Genomic DNA, 25,911 nt, shown 5'->3' with positions numbered 1-25,911 from the left:
GCTGATATATAATTGACATTATGTAACATTTTAAATTATTCTGTTGGCTAATGCTGACTCACCAGTACACGTCATTTCAGTACCATTGTTTTCAAAAGTTGTAATTCTGCTGCTATTGTTTTGTTCATTTCAGTGTGGAGATTCAATATTAGTGAGATGACATAAGAAACGTAAGACAAAGTGAAAATAGAATGTTCCACTGAATAGCTACTCCTGTATTTTTCTTCCTTTACCAGGTAATAAAACAATTGCTCATTACAACTTAATCCAGGAAAAGACTTCACCTTGTGGCAAAAACATTTATGGCTCTCAGATTACTTGAAGTTGGACACCAGGGACATAGATAGTGTGTATGATCTGTATTTGCATTATCCAGTTTTAAATTCCATCTACAATAAACAAAATGTAAATTTCTTCGTAATTAAAATGATTCTTTGTTTAGTTTCAACATTATTTTGCAATTTCATTTACTCCAGTATAGTCTCTTTATTTTTATTAACTTCTATGCACACAAAAATTTTTTTGTGCTTACATTCTGCGTTATAATCAAATGACACTCACTGAAGTTTGACAAATCGTGTGAAGCGGTATTATAACTAGTTACCAAACTTACATAAAAGGTTCACTCTGGTTAGGGTTGCCAACATTTTTTGAAGAAAATACAGGAGACTAAGGAATCGACAAAATTTCACATATAAAATAGACAAATTATTCAGTTCGGTTATTCTACACTTCGGCAGCTAGGCTTAAACTAAGTGTATTTCCAGACAGATTTTTTCTCGCATAATAGTTGAAGTCGACTGCAGTTCACAGCTCTGATTTGATTAAATGTGTCGTCCTTAGGAAAGACATACAGTGAAATAGAACGAGTCTTATTATTTCAACTAGTGGTTTGCTTGTGAACCAGGTCGCTCAATCCTCTGATCATGCCTCCTTTCTGGAACTTTGAAAATATCTGTGTGCCACCAATTATTTCTAAGACTGTACCTAAATTTTTTAACATTTATTTAAGTAGTAATTTCAAGGAGAGTAAACATTTATTCGAATTAACCAGTCTAAAATAATAATACTCTTTATTATAATTAAATGCAATACAATGTTAAAACATTATCACAAAACAAATATAACAGTGTTTAACAATATTAACAAAAAATAAGAAACAAGTATAAAAAATTTCGAAGTATTTTTATTTTTAACACATTAACAGATCTGTGTGATTAACTAATGTTAGCAAAATATAACAGATACATACCATTTCGAATTTAAAAAAAAATCTACAGCAATAATTTCGCTTAAAACAAAAATTTGGTTCCAGTAATATCACTCTCTTCAAAAAAATGAAGGCTTTGATTATAAACTCACAATAATATCACACCAAAGAATACTTGTTCCAATTAAATGAAAGTCAAGAGGGGGGGAGGGGAACGGGGATATTCATCTTGTGACCAAATTTTAGGTTTTGTTATCCGTATGTTCATTTTTTTCTTCCACCATGTTAATAATGTCAAAATAAGTGCTTATACAAATTTTAGTCACTCGAGCGCAATTACGAGACCGTCCAGAAAGAAATTTTCTCTGGGGCCGTTTACAGAAACAACACAATTTCATGGAAAGATTTATTGAAACAGAGGCAGCAATTGTTGCGCTATTTTCTCAACATATACTCCAAAGGAAATGAGACATTTATCATACTGTGGGATCATCTTTTGTATCCCTGTGTCGAAGTCTGCTGCCTGGGATCGGAACCTGCGTGTGACAGCCGTTTGCACCTCTGTTGATTCCATGATATGACAAATGTCTCAATTCTGGTGGGGAATATGTTGAAAAATAGCGCAAAAATTGCTATATCTGTTCCAATACTTAAATCTTTCCATGAAATTATGTTTTCTTTCTGTGAATGGCCCCAGGGGAAACTGCTTTCTGGATGGCCTTGTAATTTTGATTGAGTGGCCAAAATTTGTATAAGCAAATTGCTCCGACATTAACAGGGTGGAAGAAAAAAAACTTAACTTTTTTATCTACCCCCATGGGAATGTTTGCTTGTTAGATCAATTGTTTTCACCCCAAGTAATGAATCTGAACAGCTCAGCCTAGGATTAGCTTTTAGAATTCAAATAAGGGACAATATAATATTTAACTCCAACTTGAGAGAGAGAGAGAGAGAGAGAGAGAGAGACTAGGAAAAAAATACCTTAATCTTACGCCATTAAAGCTGTTTTATTATTAACCATTAGTTTATTTTTATTATTAAATTCTGGAAGGCATATTAATGGTATCTGGGATTAATATTGGGAAGATATTATATATTACTTGCAAAGGCTGTCTTCGTATAAACTATTTTTAAACTTTATATTTTTTAATACACTCATATCCTGTTTGTTTCATGTGGAAGATATCCTGTTCATACCCTGTTTGTTTCATTCATTTTGATTTCAAATATTTTTCGAGTCTTCAAATATACGATACTACATGCAATCCATTAACAGTTCATTGCAACCATGCACAGCTACACAGCTATTGCACGGAACAGAATCTAGAGATTTAAATTTATTACAATTGCAGCATAAACTCCTGTTAAAATGTTCCCCATTACATTCTCGTCGTCTCCCATTGTGAGGAACTTTGTAATACACAATAATGGGAATCCTGTACAAGTCGATCATTTAATATCTGAGTCTATGTGACAGGCAAATGGGTTACTCTTGTATTGAAATTGAATTCTGTAATAAGCAGGTAATGGAACAAAAACAGAAATACTCATTACGAGTCACATGTCGAGATGTTTCTGTTGTGTAACTGTACCTGCTAACCTTTTCCCATGTCTCTGCTTCTTCACAGCATCCATAAAATCCATAAATAGTAACCATTAACACAAAATTAGCACCACTACCAACAGAGGCAGTCAAATAATAGACATATAGTTACAATATATTAAACCACAGCATTTCCTTGAGATTAACTACAATTTTTATACATAATACTTTGGAATTCAGAAATGACAAGTCACATCTGCACCATTTCTATACTTTTGTAGAACTTCTATTCTTGTTACTGTGGCGCAAACCAATATCGAATTTAAATAATGTTCAGAGCTATCTTTATCAAGAATTTATGCAAGTTTTAAAGTCAGTTTGGCATGATCAACATGCTATTTTAAAGCCTGGTTCAGACAGTGCAAGTTTCTGTGATGGATTCCAAGGTGGCTGCGCTGATGGCTGCCCTGCGTGGTCACTTGGTGGCTCCCTTGTTGGCTACGGTGATGGTAGTTGTTCACACGGAGCTGGCTCTTTTCACAGTTCAAATTGGAAAATCATCTGCTGTTTCATCTGTTGCCAACACTCAAGGTCAAAAAGAAACTAAACCGTGAGTGAAAAACAACTAAAGTCCTACATTAACAGTAGTAAATGTTGTAATATGGTAATTAAGCCATAAGTGCAAAACAGCTAAAGTCCGATATTTAATTGTTGTTTCTTAGAAACTAAAGAATATAGAAAAAAAAAAAAACAGGTTTAGTTGGAAAACAACAAACATGGCGACATGGTTTCAGTGGTGATATTATATGATCGTCTTTGGTTCCAGCCTGCAAACCATTACGAAAAATAGCACGGAACCTACCCTCGAAATCCAGCAAGCTAGCCATCCACGGAGCCACCAGAGCGCATTACTCCTGGTGAGTAACCATGCAGGCTACCCATCTGCGCAGCCACCTTGGAATCCATCACAGAAACACGCACCGTCTGAACCGGGCTTAAAATAATACTATACTTTATATTATTTCATAAATTATACAGAATTCGCAATTAAGACTGTCTTAACAGGTTCCATCCCATAGCCACGTAGTCTAAGGCATCATGCTTTGGACTGGCAATACAGAATGCATGCTGATGCCCAGTCTTTATATAAGAAGAAATTTTCACATGAAGTTCACTTAGTGTATAGGACCAGTACACAGCCAGCATCATGATCGGAAAAGAGGAGCTACAATGAGTCTCCATCAAACCTGCTTCAATGTGTTTTTTTTTCCCCAGAGGAGGGCTGCAGGCAAGCATCACAGCCTTAGGCTTATTGTGCAACCTCCTTATGTTGGAATGATTGTTGAAGTCCATTTAGGGTCGCTCTTTGAGCACATGATTCACTGCATGATGCCATCATATCGATTCAGTCACAGCATCCAGTTCTGACTTGAGACACTTCCTCTGCCTGCCTGTGAAGTTATTCTGCAGCTTCCTCAGATTGTTGGCATCTGTTCGTAATTCATGTGCCTGAACCTGCTGCATTCTCAACCAGAAGGCCATGCCGCCGTCGATTCCATAACTCTCCAAGGCACCATCCATCAGAGGGAGCTGCACTCCCCCAATTTAACTGCAATCCACTTATTGAAGCCCCTGCAGCTTCTCTGGATATGTGCAGCTCCCTCAGACAGATGTCATCTGTAGGCGAATCCTGGAACCATGTCCGTCATGTCAACCTGTAACTACTACGATGATTAATGAACTGATACTAATGAAGGCGAAATGAGTCCGAGGTCCAACGCCAAAAGTTCCCCAGCATTTCTGCTTCGAGTGGTAGAGGGAAAACTCGGGGGGTGGGGGGAGGAACCCCAACCAGGATTTTAACCCAGGCCCGCTCGTTTCATGGTCAGGCAGAGTAACCATTACTCCACAGCAGTCGACCTTCAATGACTTGAGAATAAATGTGCTGACCACACTTTACCGCAGTACTGGTTGGATTATCGTCCACCTCTGCTGCAGATAAATGGGGATGATGCTAGCACTCCTGTGATAGACCTTGGCTTTCTTAGGATTTTTACGCCAGGAATTATTATTATTAATAAGTAAAATGAAAGTGGTGGTGTGATAGTTCTCTAGCTTCACAGCTGACGTAGTATGACACTTGTAATAGTTATGCACATATACATACAATAGCACTGACATTAAAATCAACAAATAATTGGAGATAATACAATGTATGTTTTCTTTCGGAAGTGGTTGAGACAAAGAAGCATCACTGACACTAACATATGTTTATAAACCTGTATCAAGTACATAGCAGGAAATTTTTTCTTTTGTTCTGTACTGTTATTACTTCGATATAACGAAAGTGCAAGGGGAAATTTAACTTTGTACACATCGACTTTACAAAAATAAAACTTTTCTCCCATTGACAAATAGAATAATAGCATTCTGGACTTGCCAGTGAACTATTGTACATACTAAACAACCAATTTCTTAGAAAAACTTACTAACTACATGTATATTCTGATAATGTCTAAAATTTTAGAGGCATCTCAAGACAGTGACAGCCCAAAGAGTCCATAGTCTACTTAACTACGAATTCCCCTATAGATCCAAGCATTTCTTTTTCCTCTCATTGAAAGACATTTATAAATATTACACTATTTAACAAAACTGTAAAATTCTAATTACATTCCAGCTGTAATTTAAAATACACATTTCAAAAATAAATTATGTATGTACATTCAAACTGTACAATGTACGAAATTGTTCACGATCACAATATGCACTGTATACAAGATCAAATTATGAAAGAAGAAAAAAAAAGTATTTTTAATTGTTTAAAATCTTGCATACTTTTAAGGCTGTGTCAACAGCATAAGTGAAAAGGCATGTCATGATAAATGGAAAGTTACACTGTTCAGCAGAAAAAGCAAGACATGCATTGACACTGGAGTAAGATATGGCATGTAGAGTCATTCCATTACAAAACTTCAATTGTTTGTAATGTAGAATTATTACCTATGTACCAGTAAGTGTTCATCGTTTTAAAACAATTAATTTTTCATATCATCGCTGTTATTCCAAAACCTCTTAATTCCAGAAACCAACATTTTTCAGTAAGAACAAAATATTAATGGAACTTTACATTTTTACGAGAATAAAAATATATAAAATTTCACATATGTGCATTATCATATCATACTCCATTTTATTTTTATTCTCGTAAAAAAAGTAAAGTGCCATTATTTTTATTCTTATCGAAAAATGTTTGTGCAGTTATGAATAACAGCACAGATACTGAACTTTGAAATTCTTACTTACAATTTTTAAATAAAATACTGTCAATTATGAAGCTATTTTTTCAGATGAGGGACACATGTTAAAACACAGAGATTAATTAAAGTAGAAATTCAGCATTTTTTATATATAAATCACACTTTTCTAATAAGGAAAGAACAAGGAAAGGCTGCCAACAAGAGAAGTGATATTTCATTGAAGTCTATACTAAATTATAGGTCTGAAAAATAGACTAAAAAACATAACCTACGTAAAAACTAATTTTTGGTCCTACAGAATCATCAGTTATGGTTATCATTGGTTATTAATGGAGAAAAATCTTTATGTAGATCATCCACCCAGCAGTGCATATACGTATACTGTGGAATCCCAGCCACCAAGTCACTCAAATCAGTGCGCTCCTTGTGTGATGACAGTTGATTTAATATATATATGTGTCAATGTATATGTCGAACATGGAGTAAGACCACAGAGGAAAAATACCAAAGGAGAAAGATTCGATCAAGTGCTGTGAATTGAGCCTCGGCATAGCTCAGTGGTTAGAGCACCCAGTGCATAGAACAGAGGACCCGGGTTCGATCCCCGGTGCCGGAGCAAATTTTTCTCCATTAATAACCAGTAGGCTACAGATGTTATCAGCTTGGAAGAAAAAGAAAGATAAAATGAAGGTAAAAAAGAGAAGGAAGACAAAATCTGCTATTAGCATGCCTTGCTTCTTGCAATTGGTACATCATGAAGTTCCGACCATATTTCGTTGACGGTTCAGCATATATGATGTCACATAAGACGTGCTTCTGGTAAACATTGAAGCATGGGAATTTGTACTGTGATGGTGTGGTTGTAATTTAAAAGCAAGCATTAAGCATTTTCTCAATGTTTTAAAATACAAGTAATTAATGTAAATCATTAATAAAACATTATATTGTTGTGTTGCAACATTTGTACTGGTGTCACATTGTTATTTAAGATGTGGTGACTTACTCTTATGAAGGCAGCAAGCATTTTTAGGTTATGTGAACGATTTGAACTTTTATAACATATAATCAGTTACTACTACTCTATGGCGTTACAATCCAATTTAGGATCTTACCCTCTCTTATGATTCTGTTCACTCTCGTCTATTCTTAGATTCCAGTCTCCATCTTCTGATATTCATTCTCCATAAATCATCTTCTAAATCATCCACCCATCTAAGTCTTGGTCTTCCCATTCTTATCACATGACCCAGCCACGAGATTCTTATACATTTAGTTACCGGTATTTATTTTTGTTAGTGATACAAGCTTTAATTTAGAAATAGGCGAATATATAGTGTATCAAGTTGTGCATCTAATTAGCGTTCAAGTAAGGAAAGACCCGTTAAGTGAATTCGTGCTGTACACCATGCAGATTTTGGACCCGGTAAATATACTTACGGTCCTGCGCCATGGCGTAGTGGTCTAAAGCATCCTGCCTAGGACTCGCATTACGAAATGCGTGCTGGTTCGAGTTCTCATGGGGGAAGAAATTTTCTCATGAAATTTTGAGTAGTGTATGACTGGTGCCCACCCAGCATCGTGATGCACTTGAGGAGCTACGATAGGTAGTGAAATCTGGTTGCGAAAGCCAGCTATTAACAACTGGGGGGGATCATCATGCTAACCACACAATACCTTCATTCTGGTTGGATGATCGTCCACCTCTGCTTCGGCATGTGGGCGTGAGGCCAGCAGCCGACTGGTTGGTCTAGGCCAGTAGTGTCAGAGTTGTAAGCTCCAATACCGGTTGTGGAGCTAGATCGGAGCTTGAACTTGCTTATGTCTGTGGAAACACCGGAGCACGCAACGAGTCTAGTGGAGCGCTCTGCTCCGTTTAGTCTCTGTCTGACATCATTGGTCTAGGCCCTTCACGGGCTGTGGCGCCACGGATTATTATTATTAAATATACTTATGTCTGCATTTTATAAACCTTTTCGAAATAAAAGTCGAAGAAATGGGCATTGATTTGTAAGACAAATTAAATGTAATAGTGATATAGACAACTGCCATATTATGGGAAACATTTTGGGGACCACCCATTTTGGGAAATAATTGTTCAAAAATAATTAATAGCAACACTGCATACTCAAACGAACGCAAAATAATGACATATACGGCACAATGATTCTCCTAAAAAAAACCAAGGTGTTTAGGCCTAATTAATTTATTTTATTTTAAGGATATATTACGTTGTATTAAAATTAGTTTTGAAAGTGTTTACTTAAAGTGTTTACTTCATATAAAATTACAGTAACAGTTACTGAAAGAGATGATGCTAACTATTTGTAATACCCGTTCCACATAATTTTTGGTTCTGGTACCCTACAGATTTTACTTCAGTTTGAACTCTTTTTCTGCTTTGTCTGCGATCATCTTCGCGATGGCAAGTGATGATGTTGCTCCTGGTGACGGTGCATTGCGACAATGCAGAATTCTCTTGCCAATACCCTTATCACCGATTTCGAAAACAAAATCATCTACCAGCGTCCCGTGGCCATCCATTGCTTGGGCCCTTACACCTGCAGGACCCCTGGAAAAAAAAAACAAACAAACAAACAAATTGGTATCATCCATATGACATATTTTTTCACTGTATGCCTGTCACAAAAATTCACTTCTTTATCAATATGCATCTTCTTTTAAACATATTTTGAGGCAAATGACAGTAAATCCATATGATATATACAGTATTTCGTCACAGCATTTCTTACATGTAATGGTGGATCTCACATTTTGACATATATGGTGTCATCATTAACAATCATTACAAATAAAAATACGGTCACACGTCGCTACTTTTGCAGCGCTGCAGTACAAAAAACTGCGTAACTCTTGTACTGCGACGTGTGAACAACGGTGCAACCCGAAAAGTAGCGGCTGCCGAACCTGCTGCCCGCTACTTTTCTATGCTGCGCGCAGCTTAAGTAGCGACGTGTGAACAGGGTTCTCAGGGTTGCAGCCGCAGCATTTTTGATATCGGTTTTGTTGAAACTTTTGCTGCGGTTGCGACCAGTGTTGCCACCCAAATGTGCTAATGATACTTTTATTGTTTGGATGTATTTTAATGTTAGATGTGATGAAAATAAATTATTTGTAACAGTTATTAAATGCACAACACAGTCTGAGCATATTTGCTGACGATATAATTCATTTTTTAAATTTTCCGTAGCGTAGTTCCAAACAGGAGGGTTGCCAACATTGATTACGTGACTATACTGTTGGTTATCATTTAAGTAGCCTATATAGGCGTTTTTAAAAGCTTTATAGTAAAAATGTCAATTTTTTAATACTAGATATGACAGAAAAGCAAATAATAGATAAGGAAGCTTTCGCATGAGTTTCTTAATAATGCGAACATAACCACAAAATGTATATTGAGAAGTCAACACTGAGATGGAAACCTGCATCATGACTGCGGCTGCAAAAGTAGCGCCTTGTATGTGAACAGACTCGCAACTCAGTTGCAACTTTTGCAGCACTCGGATTGCGCAGCACGAAAAGTAGCATGCAGCGCGCTACTTTGGCTTACGTGTGAACACGACACGCAACTTTTGCAGCTGCAGTACAAAAGTTGCGCTGCAAAAGTAGCGATGTGTGACCGTACCTTAACACTTCTTTGCAGTACAATTCATTAAAACTACCCTAATCCAACTATCCCCCATCTTGCTGCTCAGTCCATCGTATATTTAATACTTATCCTACCTTGTTTTTGCTATTCATTATTTATTCACTATACTTGTTTGTTTGAAAGATGAGACATGACAGGAGCGTTGCGATCGGAAAAACAACTGAATGTCACACAGCGTGGTAGGCCTGTTGCTATGGTAACAACGGTTGAGTTGCCAAACGTATCTTTCCCACGTGGCAAGTGCTTAATAGCTCTCTTGGCGGCATTTATTGTGCACACAATGTTAGCATTGATACGTTTCGTGTTTGATTCTCTGTCGATTTTTGTATTGTTCACGTCAATTGTCAATGAATGTTTTAACGTCAGCCATCTTAACATCAATTGCTAGCTTCTATCAGCTGGCAGCATGGTTGTCCGTATTGGCAACATAGGACTGTAGTTCCAAGCTCGGCCGCTTAACTGTCATGTCCCATCTTTCAAAAAAACAAGTATAGTTCACATATACCTCACTATTTATATCAGTTCGCTTCTACAGCTGATTCGTTATTCAGTTCACTATTGTGCCGTTTTAGTTTTGGCACACTATCTTCCTTTCTTTCTTTTCTTTTTTCTTTAGTCTTGTTATTTTCTTTTTATTATTAGTAACCCTTACTGTTCATAGGTGGCTTCCTTCCCCTCCATTTTTAGTCTTTCTTCCTCCTGTTTTATTTTCGCCATTCTTGGTCTCCCTTTTCTCACGCATAAGGAGCGAATTTAGTTATCACATGACAGGAGCTTTGATTTTCATTGGCCATTTTTGCTTTCATATTTTCTTTAGCGTCAGTTTTCCTGGGGAAGAATTTCGACATGTTCAGTTTGGGGGAGACTCCCGAAGAGTAAGGTTGGACGAGAGCTGTGGAGAGCTGTGGTTTGGGGACTTAACAAATATCTGCGATGGGATGACAGAGTAGTCGAGACTCGAACGGGGATTGTGATTTATTACGGATAAAGACATAGCCAAGTTACGGAGCAGTGTGCTGTGTGATTATGGAAGTATGTGTGTTGAAGAGAGAGCATTGTTGTGTGGGTTCCGAGACTGGTCTACCATGGATCGTAACAGGTTTTTATAGATCAATAATGTTAAGTTTATTGTGATTAATAGAAGGAGTTTGATTTCATATGGAGTATGAGATTATAAGCTGGCATTCGTCTAGCGGTGTTACATTGGTTGTATTTGGTTTTGGTAATAATGATTTCTGCCATATCAGATAAGTTAGGACTTGTCTAGCTAGCTTCTTATGATTACAATCTGGGAGTACAGATGGCATTACTAGTTCGTGTATTGGTGAATGCCAGTTCAGTGACCTTCAGTAACAAGCCAGTGTCGATACATTGGTGAATTATCAGTGATTGTATTTTTACTGGAGACCTTGGTTCATTTCCATTTTTCTATAGTGTTATTAATAAATGTGAACAGAGAGAGTTAATGATTTATATGGAGTGTTTTCTTTGTACCACCTCACCAAAGAGACAGTCGACCCTATCATACCTTTCGACGGCAGGGTAATACTTAATTGTTTAAGTATTGTTTACTTATCATTTTTACCAACTATTCAAAGTAGACAGAGGCCGAGCGTTGCACTATTTGCTTAACAACTTATTTCCACCATCAAATAATTTCTACTATTCACACCTTTGTTACTCTGATGTCTTGATATTAAACTAATTCAGTACCATTACACAGTTCCTAGTATTCTTTTCTTGATCTTTTCTAGTTCACTAATATTGGTCAGTCATTACTCTAAAAATACTGTTCACTAGTCTTTTTTTTTTTTTTTGTAAAATAGGTCGTTATCAGCACTGATCTCTACCTCTCCCCATAGCCTGCACTTTCTTCACTCGCTTATTTTCCTTATCACTATCAAACCTCGTCTCCACCATGTTTTTCACCACTTTTCGTCATCCCAATTGATTCACTTAACATATGACTTAATTGAATAATTTCAGGGGAAAAAATTGTTCCGGGGCCGGGTATCGATCCCGGGACCTCTGGTTGAACGTACCAGCGCTCTACCAACTGAGCTACCTGGGAACTCCACCCGACACCGTCTCAACTTTTCCCTTTATATCCACACAACTCACGTGGGCTGACGAAACGCCAGAAACCCACATCGAGTGTGTACACAGTGTGTACGTTAACAGAAAACCACAATTCCAAGTCACACAGAGATTGTGTGCTCTCGATGTGGGTTTCTGGCATTTCGTCAGCCCACGCGAGTTGTGTGGATATAAAGGGAAAAGTTGAGACGGTGTCGGGTGGAGTTCCTGGGTAGCTCAGTTGGTAGAGCACTGGTACATTCAACCAGAGGCCCTGTGATCGATATCCGGTCCCGGAACAATTTTTCCCTTGAAATTATTCAAATCTGCTTTACAGGGAGCTTTACCTGAAAGACTAGATTTGCATAATCTGACTTAATTCCTCGAATTTGTTTACCATCATACTTCTAAAATCTTCAATATTCCCAACAGATAATGCATTCGAGTCTTCTGAATTACTTCTTTCAATCTCACCCTTATTACTATCACTTCCTCCCCCATTTTCACTTCCCAACTACTGGATTAGCTTTCTCCCATCACTCGTCTTCTTCCCTTTTCCCATGTTCCCTCAGTAAATCCATATAGTGCCACTCCTTTTTTAAGGATAATATTCACAAAGTCTGCATGGGTGACCTACATCACAAGCGAGACAATAAGGACATAGCCTATTTAACTAATTCTGGACACATTAGTTTACATATTTGTCAATTTTCATTAATATTTAGACAGACACACAAACAATTACAAATCTACTAATATCGAATATGATTCTGAAAATATGCAAATATAGCAAACATAACCTACCTTGATAAATCAGCAGCGGTAATTTCTGGGATGAACTTTTGAATTCCTGGCAACTGAAGTGTTATAAAAGCTGATTTCACCATCTCTGACATTCCAAACGTAATATTTTTTAGAGCCATCTTACGGAAACCACTGTACGACAGGCTTTCAAATAGCTCTTTAATGTCTATATCACACCAACTGAAAGGAACAAGAAATCATTATCATCAGTTACATTAATTAGATGGGTGGCGCAGTCGGTATAGTGCTCGCCTTCTGTGCCTGAGGTCGCAGGTTCGATCCCGGCCAAGGTCAAGTGTGCTTAAATGCGACAGGCTCATGTCAGTAGATTTAATGGCACGTAAAAGAGTTTCTGCGGGACAAAATTCCAGTACACCGACAACGTTCATATAATTTTGGCAGTTACAAACATTGTTAAATGAAACATAAATTTTACATTAATTAAACCAAAGGTCACTAAACAGTCGATTGTGGTCTATTAGTAGGGTGTGAAGGAGGGACCCCAAGACTAGCATTGCAGGTTATCTAGCCTTCAACCACAATAAGAGAAAATCGGTCTGGCTAAGTGGTTTATATAACTTCAATCATCTGTTACTTAACTTTCGAGGATCTCATTATCGTAATGCTTAGTTTTTACAAATTTAGTCATTTTCTTATTCAAATCAAGTTTGCTCATGAATGACAAGAAGTAGCCAAGGTAATTAAATCAGTTGATTATTACTAACATGTTATTAAGGGGAGTATGAAAGGCCTAGACCGCTAATGTTAACTATGCCAAATTCACATCCCATTTTCTCTGCAACTTTTCAAAATAATATCATGAAAATTTTACAGGGTGTAGATTCATATCTTGTAAATTCATAGCAACCAAGCCTCTCATTTCATATTGGAGAAAATGGCAAGTTGTAGCCGATTTAAGTGAACACCATATTTTAATGTTTTGGTGGCTACTTCATTCACACACAACCCCCAGAATGTCTGGAGGACCACACCTGCTGTTGGTCGACCTAGCTGGGAGATCTTGTTGATCACCAGCTTTCCCTCCTTAAGCCACTGGAGGACGATTTTAGTGCCATAGCAGGTCAGCACTAGGAACAGAAAAGTAGAAAGAGGAGGAAGGAAAGGGAAATGAACCCCTAGGCCTCGAATGCTCTAATGCCGTTGGGGTCGAAGAAAGTAAGAGTTCAGTCAGAGGACTGGATAGGAAAGGGTAAAGAGGGAATTAGGTATTGGATAGAGGAAAATTACACCAAATTCAGTCAATAACTCATCAAGCTGACCAGTGCTAATGGATGAGTAGCCCCTCCCTTTAGTTCAGCTCGTAAAATTATGCTTACTAACAGCTGCACCACGGGAAGGTAGGGATGGGACATTGGGTATTTGTCCAGGTTGGTTCCTTAAAGCCTTCAATGGGAAGGATTAATGGCTCTCCCCCCCCCCTGTATCCGATAGATACCCTTTTGCAGCCTCTTTCATAAAGTGGAAACTGGTATATTTCCTATTAAATGCAGATTAAGTGGCTTTAAGGTTGCAGCCCTACCACTAGATTTACTTTACTTCCTATGGTCCAGCAACAAACTGGGAGACAATGATTCGCTTTTAAGTCTCTAACAATGGTGGTGATGGTGATGATAGAGAAATGGTGGTAGTGACAGTCATAATAGCAGCAACAGCAGCACTGAATGTGATTGTAGAAAGGTGATGTAGTAGCAAATGATAACTTACGTATAACCCTCGCGTTTCAAAGCAAGAACAGCATTAGGACCAATCCATATACTTCCATCCATACGAGGAGTAAAATGCACACCAAGGAATGGATATCGCGGATCTGGAACCTGTTAATTAATACATGCTTGTAAATATACACTCTTGAAAAACTGTCGGAATTCAGAAAATAAGTATTTATTAACCAACACATAACAGAGAAAAAATAGCAATCTGATATCACAAAAGTCATTAAATTTTGATTGTTACATACAGGTTTACACCCAAGTCTCAGTTAATGATATGGTAATATTTGCTGAAGACAACAGATCTTCAGGCATTAACGGTGGTAGTTGTGGTGCTCGAAGTCTGCTATTGGCCCTCGTTCTCCCTTACAATCTAATGCAATCCATTTTTCGAAATGGCATATCTGGTTGCACATCAAAGAACTAAAACTTAATTTTCTATGCACAAATTCTAGCTTTATGATAACTCTTCATGAAAAGTCTATCTATGCAATTTGAAGGATATGTGTAGCTGACAGAGGTCTGCATCGGACGTTTTCGCTCGAGCACATAATCCAAAAGGTAGCGCACATGCATGATGGGTAAAATTGTCGCGAGTGATAAATCCTCAAACGGTATAAGCCGAGCGTTAGACATTCGTTCTTGTTACAGTGATGAACTGTGTAGTAACATCATAGATGTTTATCATTTCAAAACTTTGCAGTGTTTAACTATCCTCTCCATAGTACAGCTACAAAACTTGCTTTAAAATGTAATATAAATGTTGTAGGTAAATGTCCCCCCCCCCCACAGGAGTGATTTTGTTTTAGCCATATCTGACAGAAATTGGATGTAAATGTAATTATTATTATAAACGGAGAACAAAATCACGATAATGCAAGGAATGTATCAAGTTTTCTAGTAATAATAATAATAATAATCTATAATAATTAGTGTATCAATCTTTGCGTCTGTAACAGTTGTGCAGCATGATTATTCGTTTTATTATATTTTCTGTGACGTTATGTCTGTACTAATATTGTTATTAATCTACTGCTATATCAATAATATTTTGTAAAACGTTTCTACATTGTCGCAGTATATAGGCAGAACACTATGTATGGACCTATCATATTATATATGTGGTAAATCAGATATTGAATAATTATTAATTAGGAATAATAACTGTATATCGAAGTTTTTCATACGATTTTATTTATAACTTCATGTTACTGTTTTGGTACATTCCATTAGACGTTTGTCATAAATGCAGAAAATAAAGCCTTATTTTTACCGTGTGAGCAAAACATACGTGTATCTTACCTGTCGCCTTCCATACAAGATAAGACATGTCGGTGAGGTGACCTTGTACTGTGCTTCTATTTATTACGTGCGTATCACGACCGATCTTATCTCACTCGAGCGTGTGACATTCGACCGAGTTCAAGCGAGCGATTTAACTCCAATGCAGCACTCTGGTAGCTGAACTCTCCATACAGTACTTACTGGGTATATATTTCCCTTGATCATGTGCTGCTTCTTAGGGTTCAGAAGAAGGTATTCACCACGGAAAGGAATGATCTTAGGATCGGTCTTGCCACCCGACATCTGTGCCAGCAGATCAGATTGTAAGCCTCCACAAGTCAGAACATACGTAGCTCTCACATTCTGAGGAGCACCATGAAACAAACATCACAACATCACTTTGCTTCAGCTTTATTACACCCTGACTGACAAAAACATTATTATATAACACTATGAAGTCAGCTAATCAAACATTTTAAAACTCTAAATTCCTCAACTTATTATTAATTTTTTTAGTCAGTGACTTAATGATGCTGTCTGTATCAACTACTGGGTTATTTAGCGTCACTGGAATTGGTGATAGCGAGAGGATACTTGGAGAGATGAGAACATGGATTCACCATGTGATTACCTGACATTCACCTTATAGTTGGGAAAAACCTCTGAAAAAACCCAACCTGAGAAACAGCTCAAGTGAGAATCGAACCCATGCTTGAGTATAGACTCTTATCAGCAAGCAAACATGCCTATTGCCTGAGTGATACTAGTGACTAACTTATTAGTACACATTTATTGGAAGGAAGTATCAGTGAATGAATGGACAATTGGATCTAAATGAACGAAATAAGGGAATGAATAAATGACATCAATGAATGACTTCAGTTGATTTCTTGAGAGTTTATGTTTATAGGTGAACGAATTTCTTATGCAAGACTCTGCTCTATTTTTCTCTGTTGCTTTTTCTGTCTGTTTATATATCAAGACGTGTTATAAAATCTATAACAATGATAATATATTAAGGGAGTAAATTAGGTGCAAAATAAACATCCTTTCCCTCATCGTGTGAACCAGGCTCTGACCGAAGATAGATTTAGACAAATTAACATTACAGGAGATTGATCACTTTTTTGTGTCCAGGACTGTACATACATGTGTATATGTTTATGTACTGTACTCCAACCAGGAGAAAGTCTCAGGGGAATGAGATGCAGTGGGGTAATGCTGTGAATGAATGTTGATGTCATAAGCTGTCATAAGGTCACACACGTGGGTACACGCATCTCCATTGGCTAACTCTCAAAGCACAAACAATAACACTAATACACACATACTTATACTACCCTAGTTACAAAATTAAATCACGGTTAATCTCCTGGTCTTGTAATCCCTCCACACAGGAAATAACATATGCAGGAGAGCGCATGGTTTTTAAACTGACGTTATAACGATAATATTATCTATTTACTTCGCTCCAATAGATGACGCAATAGTAAGCACATTCCTTTCACGGTTAATCTCTTGGTTGGAGAACAGTATTATACCTTATGCCAAGGCAAAATAATGATCTATGACATGAGGTAAGGGGAAAATTATTTTTGCTTTTCGTGCTCTCTTAACAAAACATTGATATTACGAATCATGTATAGGTACAACTATGTCCTATCATCAAAGTACAGTCCACACCTGTGAGGTAACGGTCAGCGCGTCTGGCTTCGAAACCAGGTGGCCCGGGTTCGAATCCCAGTCGGGGCAAGTTACCTGGTTGAGGTTTTTTCCGGGGTTTTCCCTCAACCCAATACGAGCAAATGCTGGGTAACTTTCGGTGCTGGACCCCGGACTCATTTCACTGGCATTATCACCTTCATCTCATTTAGACGCTAAATAACCTAGATGTTGATACAGCATCGTAAAATAACCCAATAAAAATTAAAAAAAAAAAAAAAAAATCAAAGTACAGACCGTTCAACAGCCTGTCTCTTTAACTTGTGCTTGTAAATCGTTTGTCAAGAAAAAACCATAATATAGAGGATGAAGCTAGAAATAAAATCACTACTATACAGTTCAAGGAAGAGATACAAATCAATACAGAAGTAAATGGCAAGAACTTCTCTGAAACAAAAAGAAACTGTAACAAAACTGTAAGTAATAGGTAACGACTGTTTTGAGTACTATCTTCATCTTTTAGGCATACTAAATTCCAATAAATGTGAGATATACAAGGACCCAGTCTGTCATGAATGCGGAATATATATTGCAGCCCTGGGCATAAGAGGGGAAATGAAAGGGATGGAGAAACTCCCACCCATGTCCTTTTTGCTTACACTGCCTTATAAACAAATGCATAATAAGGCTTTGTGGTGGATTTTAAGCGACCAGCAAGACCCGAAAGTTCGTAAAAGCTATGATGCCTGCCTGATATAATCTGTCACTGAACTTACTGTCTGCTTGTACTGCACCAAAACATTACTGTCTCAGCCAAGGAAGATGGAGTGGGGAGTTAAGGAGTGGTCTGCAACGACTCAATTGAGTTATTAGCGCCCAGGCTTGATCTATTGGTTATGTGAACGTTCAAACAAGGGAAAATAAAGATTATAAATAAAACATCACAAGTTGTACAAGGCAGAAAAATGGAGAATGGTGTAAAAATCAAGATTCTGTCATTGGGAACAAACAAACATATCTCCAGATCACAATCTTATCTTGTCAGATATAACAGCAAGAATATTTACAAAATGTATGGTTCAGTCATTAGAACTTACGCCCTTCTCACCCTGCACATGGACCGGATATTTGTTGCAGTCGTCTTTGTGTCTTGAACTTTCTCTTGCTTCTGTGAATTTGGTAACTTTAAAATTTACGTGGATATTGCCGCCTTTCTGTGTGAAGTCCTTGCCATACGATCTCGTCACTTCAGCCCAATCAACTATGCCAGTATGTGGAGACCATAAACCACGAGTTCCCTAAAAATACAAAGAAAACAATTTCATATTGTGGTATGCCGATAAGCTATTAATGTTTGACTATAATTATTTATTTACTGTGCCACCTTTGCTTATCTTAAAAGTTAATAATTCACATTAACGTTTTCGATACATTTGTATTATCTTCAGATTTATGATGAAAACCTTGCCTTATGGTATGGAACGTATTATGATTTTCGGATCTTGCTAAAATGAATTGCTCTAACTTAACCTAATTTGGTCTATAATACACATGTTACATATAGACCAAATTAGGTTAAGTTAGAGCAATTCACTTTAGCAAGATCCGAAAATCATAATAAGTTCCATACCATAAGGCAAGGTTTTCATCATAAATGTTTATTTAACACTCTACATCTGAAGATGATACAAATGTATCGAAAACGTTAATGTGAATTATTAACTTTTAAGATAAGCAAAGGTGGCACAGTAAATAAATAATTATAGTCAAACAAAGAAAACAGTTACATTACAAAATTACAGCATTTCAAATTCCGTAACATTAAAATCAGCATTCCACACCATAATTAGAAAACATCTTACTATGATTAACATAAGGTGTAATTACTGCTCTCCAACATCTTTTATTATACACATCATTCCTTCACACCTCATTCACAAGCAATCTCGAATCATGAAACACCAAAGAGTAAGAAAATAATAAAATACATGACAAGAGTAAGAATTCGGAAATAACAGTCCTTCACCCAAAAAAATAAGAACCATAAAGGTGACACTTACTTTTCATTATACATTTTACATATTTAGCAACAATTCAGATGCTTCATCATGCTGTGAATTATATTACCATTCACGGTTCATTTCTTTCTAGTATTCAAAACACATCATAAATAAAAACATTTAATATGCACGCAAGTAAAAAGATGAATTGTGGTTGTCTGAATTACACACGTCATTATGACTGCCTCTGTGATCTGATGGTCAGCATGCTGACTTCCAGATCTGGAGGTCCCGAGTTCGATTCCCGAATTTGGCTCTCGGGGAATTTTCCCTAAAGAAAAAACGTTCCCTGTATGTCTAAGAATCTGGAAATTTGTATGAATATGAGTGTGATTACGAGTGTGCCAGGTTATTAATTAACCAAACTTCGAAACACAAGTTTCAAAGTCACATTGTTCACATGTAACGCCATCAGTTAGTACAACCAGAACGCACTAACAGATGTTGGAGAGTTAACAATGGCAAGAAAAAGTTATTGTATATAGGACTAATCTTAAAATTAAAACAGTTGCTTCATTACTAAACTGTACAGTGTACGTAGATTATGTAATTAATTTTTCAATACTGAGAACGTAAAGAAGAATAAGAAGTTGAAAAGAATTCCAAAGACCGGCGAAAAAAAGATCAAAAGAGTGGAGATCCTATAAGGGAAAACCTGAGAAAAATTCCTTGGTGTCTGCTCTGTCCGCCACAAATCCTATCTTGACCCAGACAGGGATCGAACCCAGGTCGCCACGGTAAAAGGCAGAATAGCTAACGATTTGGTGTTTTTTATTATTAATATTAATATTATTATTATTATTATTATTATTATTATTATTATTATTATTATTATTATTATAATCATTTCTGCAACTCTGGTAGAGTGTAAGAGAAGGCCCTATGGCCTTAACTCTGCCAGTATAAATAAATTAAATTATTACTGTTATTATTATTATTATTATTATTATTATTATTATTATTATTATTATTATTATTATTATTAAGGAGAAGGAGAGAATGATATAAGCAGAAAAATTAACAAATTTTTACAAATATTAGGACTGCTAAATCATACCCTAAAACCAAGTTTAGTACAGAAACATTCCAGAATAAAGCTATATAAAACCCTTGCACTACCAACTCTCCTCTATGGAAGCGAAGTTTGGGTTCTGAAACAAAGCGATATCAGCAGATTAAGAGCAGCTGAAATGAAATATCTGCGACGAACTGCAGGATACACACTTCTGGACCACAAGAGGAACGAGGATATACTGCAGGAACTCAACATGCAACCATTAGAAGAAAAAATTACAGAGTACAGAAATAGATGGCTTGAACACATTTCTCGCATGGAAGCTGACCGGACACAATGCTAAAATACCACCCTCAAGGACGACAACGACCTGGACGTCCACAGAAACGTCTATTGGATCCTGTATAGCTGGAACCGAAACAGGCCAACAATGGCCTAATTTCGTACCTGGAATACTTATGATTATTATTATTATTATTATTATTATTATTATTATTATTATTATTATTATTATCATCATTATTATTATCATTGTTGTTGTTGTTATTATTATTATTATTATTATTATTATTATTATTATTATTATTATTCTTTAAGTCAAAGGAGGATGCTGAAAACCAAATAAAGTTGATTTCCAAGACATTTGAACAGAATTTCAAGTTCAAACTCTCCCAATTATATTGTATATAGCCTAATGCTTATCAACAACTCTGAAAAGCAAGTAATAGCTCTACCACATCGAAATGAAGAAAACAAAAGACGAAGAATTTAACTTAACAACATTGTGTCTGGAAACCAGTCTCGTGGTCTAGTGGTCAGAGTTTCTGGCCACAGTTCGTGAGGTCCCGAGTTTGATTCCCAATCAAGGCACAAGGATTTTTCCTTACCAAAATCATGAAGATGAAACATGAAACCTGCTTAAAAGTTATATGCAGGGAAGAAAGAACATCTGTTCAGGCTTTTGGGAGTTACTTAATCACACAAACACACATTTACACAAGTCCTTCACCACTTTATCTTATCAACTTCCATTCACCATATTTCATCCCCACATCCAGCTGTTAGACATCGATTTTTACGACATGTGCATATGTTGCATTTGACACAGCACGTTTTACAACTATAAAATCAGATTATGAAGCACTAACGAGAGAAAAAGGCACTACAATTTTATGTGTTCGCGTAGGCTTCCGCGGCTGGTATACATGGTGTGTGTATAAGCTTCAGGGCTTCTACTGCGTTGTCTTGGTGTTGGTGGCTGACGTTTCGACCGCTGTGTTGTGGTCGAAACGTCAGCCACCAGTGCCAAGACAACGCGGTAGAAGCCCTCAAGCTTATCCACACACCACTACAATTTTATAGTTTATATACTATAGGCCTATATACTGTCTTTCGCCATACCATTATGGTCTAAGTAGGGTTGCCAGATTCTCTCGTCAGGAATCCTGGACAGTTGATGATACAGCATACCTTAACGTGACTACACATTTAAATTACTTCAATTTGTAATACAACTGACTGTATCCGTTTCATACATTTCCAGTAATTATAAAGAGCCTAAACTTTTAATTTTGTTACATTTTTGCTAGATTATGAAATTTCCTTTGGTCCCGCGCAGTGGCATGGTGGTCTAAGGCATCCTGCCTAGGACTCGGGTTATGGAATGCATGCTGGTTCGAGTCCTCACGGGGGAAGAAATTTTCTCTTGAAATTTCGGCCAGTGTATGGGACCAGTGCCCACCCAGCATCGTGATGCACTTGGGGAGCTACAATAGGTAGCAAAATCCAATTGCGAAAGCCAGTTATAACGGCTGGGGGGGATCATCGTGCTAATCCATTCCGGTTGGATGATCGTCCACCTCTGCTTCAGCATGTGAGCATGAGGCCAGCAGCCGGCTGGTCGGTCTGAGCCCTTGATGGGCTGTAGCACCACAGATTATTATTATTATTATTGTTATTATTATTATTATTATTATTATTATTGTTATTATTATTATTATTATTATTATTATTATTATTATTATTATTATTATTATTATTATTAAATTTCCTTAGAGTTATTGATAAAATCTGAAAAAAATAACACTGTCTTATTACAGCCTGATCTATAAAGGAAAAATGCATAATACAGTGTTTAAATCCTATTAATAATAAATCAACTTCCAAAGAGAGTAAAGAATAAAGATACTGTATAATACCTAATTCCTTCTTTCTCTTGTTATTTCTTTGTTATGAACACAGAAGGTAGTGATGATCTAAACCACCTCTGCTGTCCAGCTTATTGCGACCAATGTTCTCCACCCCGTCTTCACTTTGTGTGTAGTAGTAGTATTTATATTACGTCATGAATTTGTGACTTTTGCGATGCCTGGTCTAAAGCAGTATGCCTATGACTCGCATTACAGAATGCATGCTGTTCCGAGTCCTCATAAATAACGAATTTTCTCATTAAATTTCGGTCAGTGTCTGGGACTGGTGTCCACCCAGCATCGTGATGAATTTGAAGAGCTATGATAGGTAGCGAAATCCAGTTTCGTAAATCAGCTATAATGACTGAGAGGACCATGGTGCTGACCTCCATGCTGGATGATCGTTCACCTCTGCTGAAGCATATGAACATGAGACCAGCAGCCTGCTAGTTGGCCATGGTCCTTCATGAGCTCTTGCAATAATAATAATAATAATAATAATAATAATAATAATAATAATAATTATTATTATTATTATTATTATTATTATTTACAAACAAAATCATATAGACCTACAATGAAAGAAGTAGACTGAAAAATTTGAGAGTGCTATCTGATTATTTTTTAATTCGTTATTTTACAATGCTTTATCAACTGTTATGATCATCTAGCATTTGAATGAGATGAAGGTGATGCCAGCAAAATGAGTCCAGGGTTCAGCGCCGAAAGTTACCCAGTATTTTTTCTTAATGGGTTGAGGGAAAACCTCAACCAGATAACTTGTCTCAACCAGAATTTGAACCCGGGTCCACTCACTTCACAGTCAGGCATGCTAACCATTACTCCACAGCAGTGGACTCCAGGTTATCAGGCGAATTATGAGTACGGTAGATGGTTCGATGTCGCACAGATTTTTGGGAACTATGATATGCTTTTTAGATATAGTCTAAGTAGGATTTATTTTATTACGAGAGTTGTATAATTAGCTATTTCTAATTTTGTTTTCAAAATTCTCAAAAATTAAATCAGAATTTTCGACAGAAATTTCGTGGATGGTTCCTTCTCCAGGCATCTATCTTCCTGAGCTAGCCTAGATCTTTCAGCGGTGTGCCAGAAGCACCACATATTTTTCTGAAAATCCAGTCTTAACTCACACTGAACATGTTTGTTGCATTTCTTCAGTTTTTATATCAGTTCACTCGTGAGGAGTGATTGCTACTAAAAAATATACCTGTACACAGAACATCAAATGTAACTTTGCTCATTCTTATTTGAATACAATGACTTAAATATGTGAACTCCAATTTAATGCAAACGAGGCTGGAGCATGGAGCAATATGCCAATTATTAAGGTGCATGTCCAAGGGCGCCCGCAGGATCCAATCTCAGTGGTAACAAGAAGTCAGAAAATTAGAGGAAATGGATGGACGAGGAGAGAGAAAAATGAACATGAAAAATAGCCAGTTCTGAAACCTAAATTAGCTATCTTGCCCACGCATTCATAGTTTAAAGCACTCGCTTTTGTTGAATTGTTTATCGAGGGTTTGAGAAAACATGTATCGAACACGTAGAGAAAAAAAAAAAAACATATAAAAAATAAAAATCTCAGTGGTAGCAATTGCTATCACTGGCTACCTCTTGTGGGCGCCCTTGTGCATGTCTCTAAATTTATCGAAATTGGAAATGTCTGGTTTCGAGATTACACACCTCAAATTATAACGAAGATTAGTACAGATTATAACACAGAAACAAAATTATGCCGTAAAGTTTATTTTCCCTTACCTTACAATATGGTTCGATTTCTTTAATCTTCTTTGCATCAATCATCTGTAAGTCTGGGACATTATTTTTCTTTCCTCTGTCATACAGATCATCCAGTCTCTTTTCCTCAACAGGATCTGTCGCTACTATAAGCTTCCCACATTTCTTGTATGGAATATTGTGTTCATCACAGTATTTATAAGCTAAGTGTAGACCTTCCACACAAAGCTTTGCCTTTAGCGTGCCGGGTTTGTAATAAATGCCTGCATGTATCACCCCACTGTTGTGGCCTGTCTGGTGGCAAGCAAGGGCTTTCTCCTTCTCCAGAACAGCCATCTTAAGATTGGGATGCCGGAGGAGAATTTCTCGAGCTGTTGCCATTCCCACAATACCACCTCCGACCACCACAACATCATACTCATTAGAAGAGCTACAAAAATATAAATCCAAATTATATTAAATTACAAATTTGAAAAATAAACTTCTGTATTAAAACCGTAAAAAGTTTCAAAGTGAAAGAAATGTCATCATGCAAATGACAGGTCAGTTATAGCAATTCATTACAAGTATGGGTGAAACGAGCGTTGAGCGGATTCCGCCTTGCAAAACATTAATAGGACTATTTCTTAATTTTACTTGTTTGTAAACAAATAATGCTAAAAGTAATTGTATTTTTATTTTGGTGTAGTTACAATTAATGCATTTTCAATTTAAAATACCGGTGGGCTAGGGCCTACAGCATATCAGCAAATAAATCAATCGATCAACTTCAACGTTTATGCATTTGCATTGAGTTAATTTTATAGAAAGTCATCAGTAGAATATTGAAAGGTCGTCTTAGCAAATTATTTGTTCTTATCTCTTCATGTACATAAAGATAATGTTTGATTAGGGCCTACTGTTATGTAACAATACGACCTCGCAATTAATTGATTTATTACCGGAAATGTATGTAACACTAATAAAATTTCAATTTTTCATACTCACCTTGATGAAAAATTACAATGGGAAGGTGTTGTAAACGTTGACTTGATGTAATAACCAGACTTTAAGAATGTATCACTGAAACAACTAACCCTATAACTCAAACTGCGTGCACACACAAGAACCATTTTTAATATTGTCATTGTTGCCAAATTTTGGCAGTGAAATGAGAAGTACATCATCTCCATAAAATAGAAAATCTCTGTGTCTCGTTGAAATGTTTTGAAACAAGAGCTCATTTTTATGTGGAATCACTAAGTTACATATTTATATGTATATATAGTCATACAAATGTAAATTTGTTATTTAGAAAATATTCTGCTATTTTCTTTTTATAATTATGGTAGCGCATGTGATGTCACAAATAAAGTTGACAAGCGCGCATTGTCATTGGTCAGGTGAGCGTGACGTATATTAGGCGGACCTTTTCATTTTGTACGAAGTCATGGAAAAAGTTTTAAGTTCTACCTAGGCCTACATATCTATTAATAGGTTCTACATATACTGTCTGCTTTTTATTTCTTTTATAACCATATTTGTTACACTATACAAAGAATTACCGGATTTGTGTTATAAACTGTTTTTCATCAATGTATAATTAGTCATGATTTAGCCAGAAAGAAAGAGGGAAAACCGCAGAAACAGGAATGCGCAGAGGTGAGTCCG

At 36.7% G+C, this 25,911-nt stretch overlaps 1 protein-coding gene across 1 annotated transcript; it reads right to left on the bottom strand.

Annotated features, from left to right (window-relative positions):
- Window positions 1-7,965: 7,965 nt before the first annotated feature.
- L2HGDH (L-2-hydroxyglutarate dehydrogenase) lies at window positions 7,966-25,390 on the bottom strand. Its single transcript, XM_069846941.1, has 7 exons — window positions 25,249-25,390; window positions 24,283-24,691; window positions 18,334-18,534; window positions 15,776-15,937; window positions 14,286-14,395; window positions 12,561-12,740; window positions 7,966-8,582 (listed from the first exon to the last, which is right to left on the bottom strand). The coding sequence occupies exons 1-7, from the start codon at window positions 25,386-25,388 to the stop codon at window positions 8,384-8,386; spliced, it is 1,401 nt and encodes a 466-aa protein (XP_069703042.1). The 5' UTR covers window positions 25,389-25,390; the 3' UTR covers window positions 7,966-8,383.
- Window positions 25,391-25,911: the final 521 nt, after the last annotated feature.

Source organism: Periplaneta americana, chromosome 2 (assembly GCF_040183065.1).
Source record: "Periplaneta americana isolate PAMFEO1 chromosome 2, P.americana_PAMFEO1_priV1, whole genome shotgun sequence".
NCBI lineage: Eukaryota > Metazoa > Arthropoda > Insecta > Blattodea > Blattidae > Periplaneta > Periplaneta americana.
Note: the sequence above shows the minus strand (reverse complement) of the source record. Positions and strands in the feature narration are given on the sequence as shown.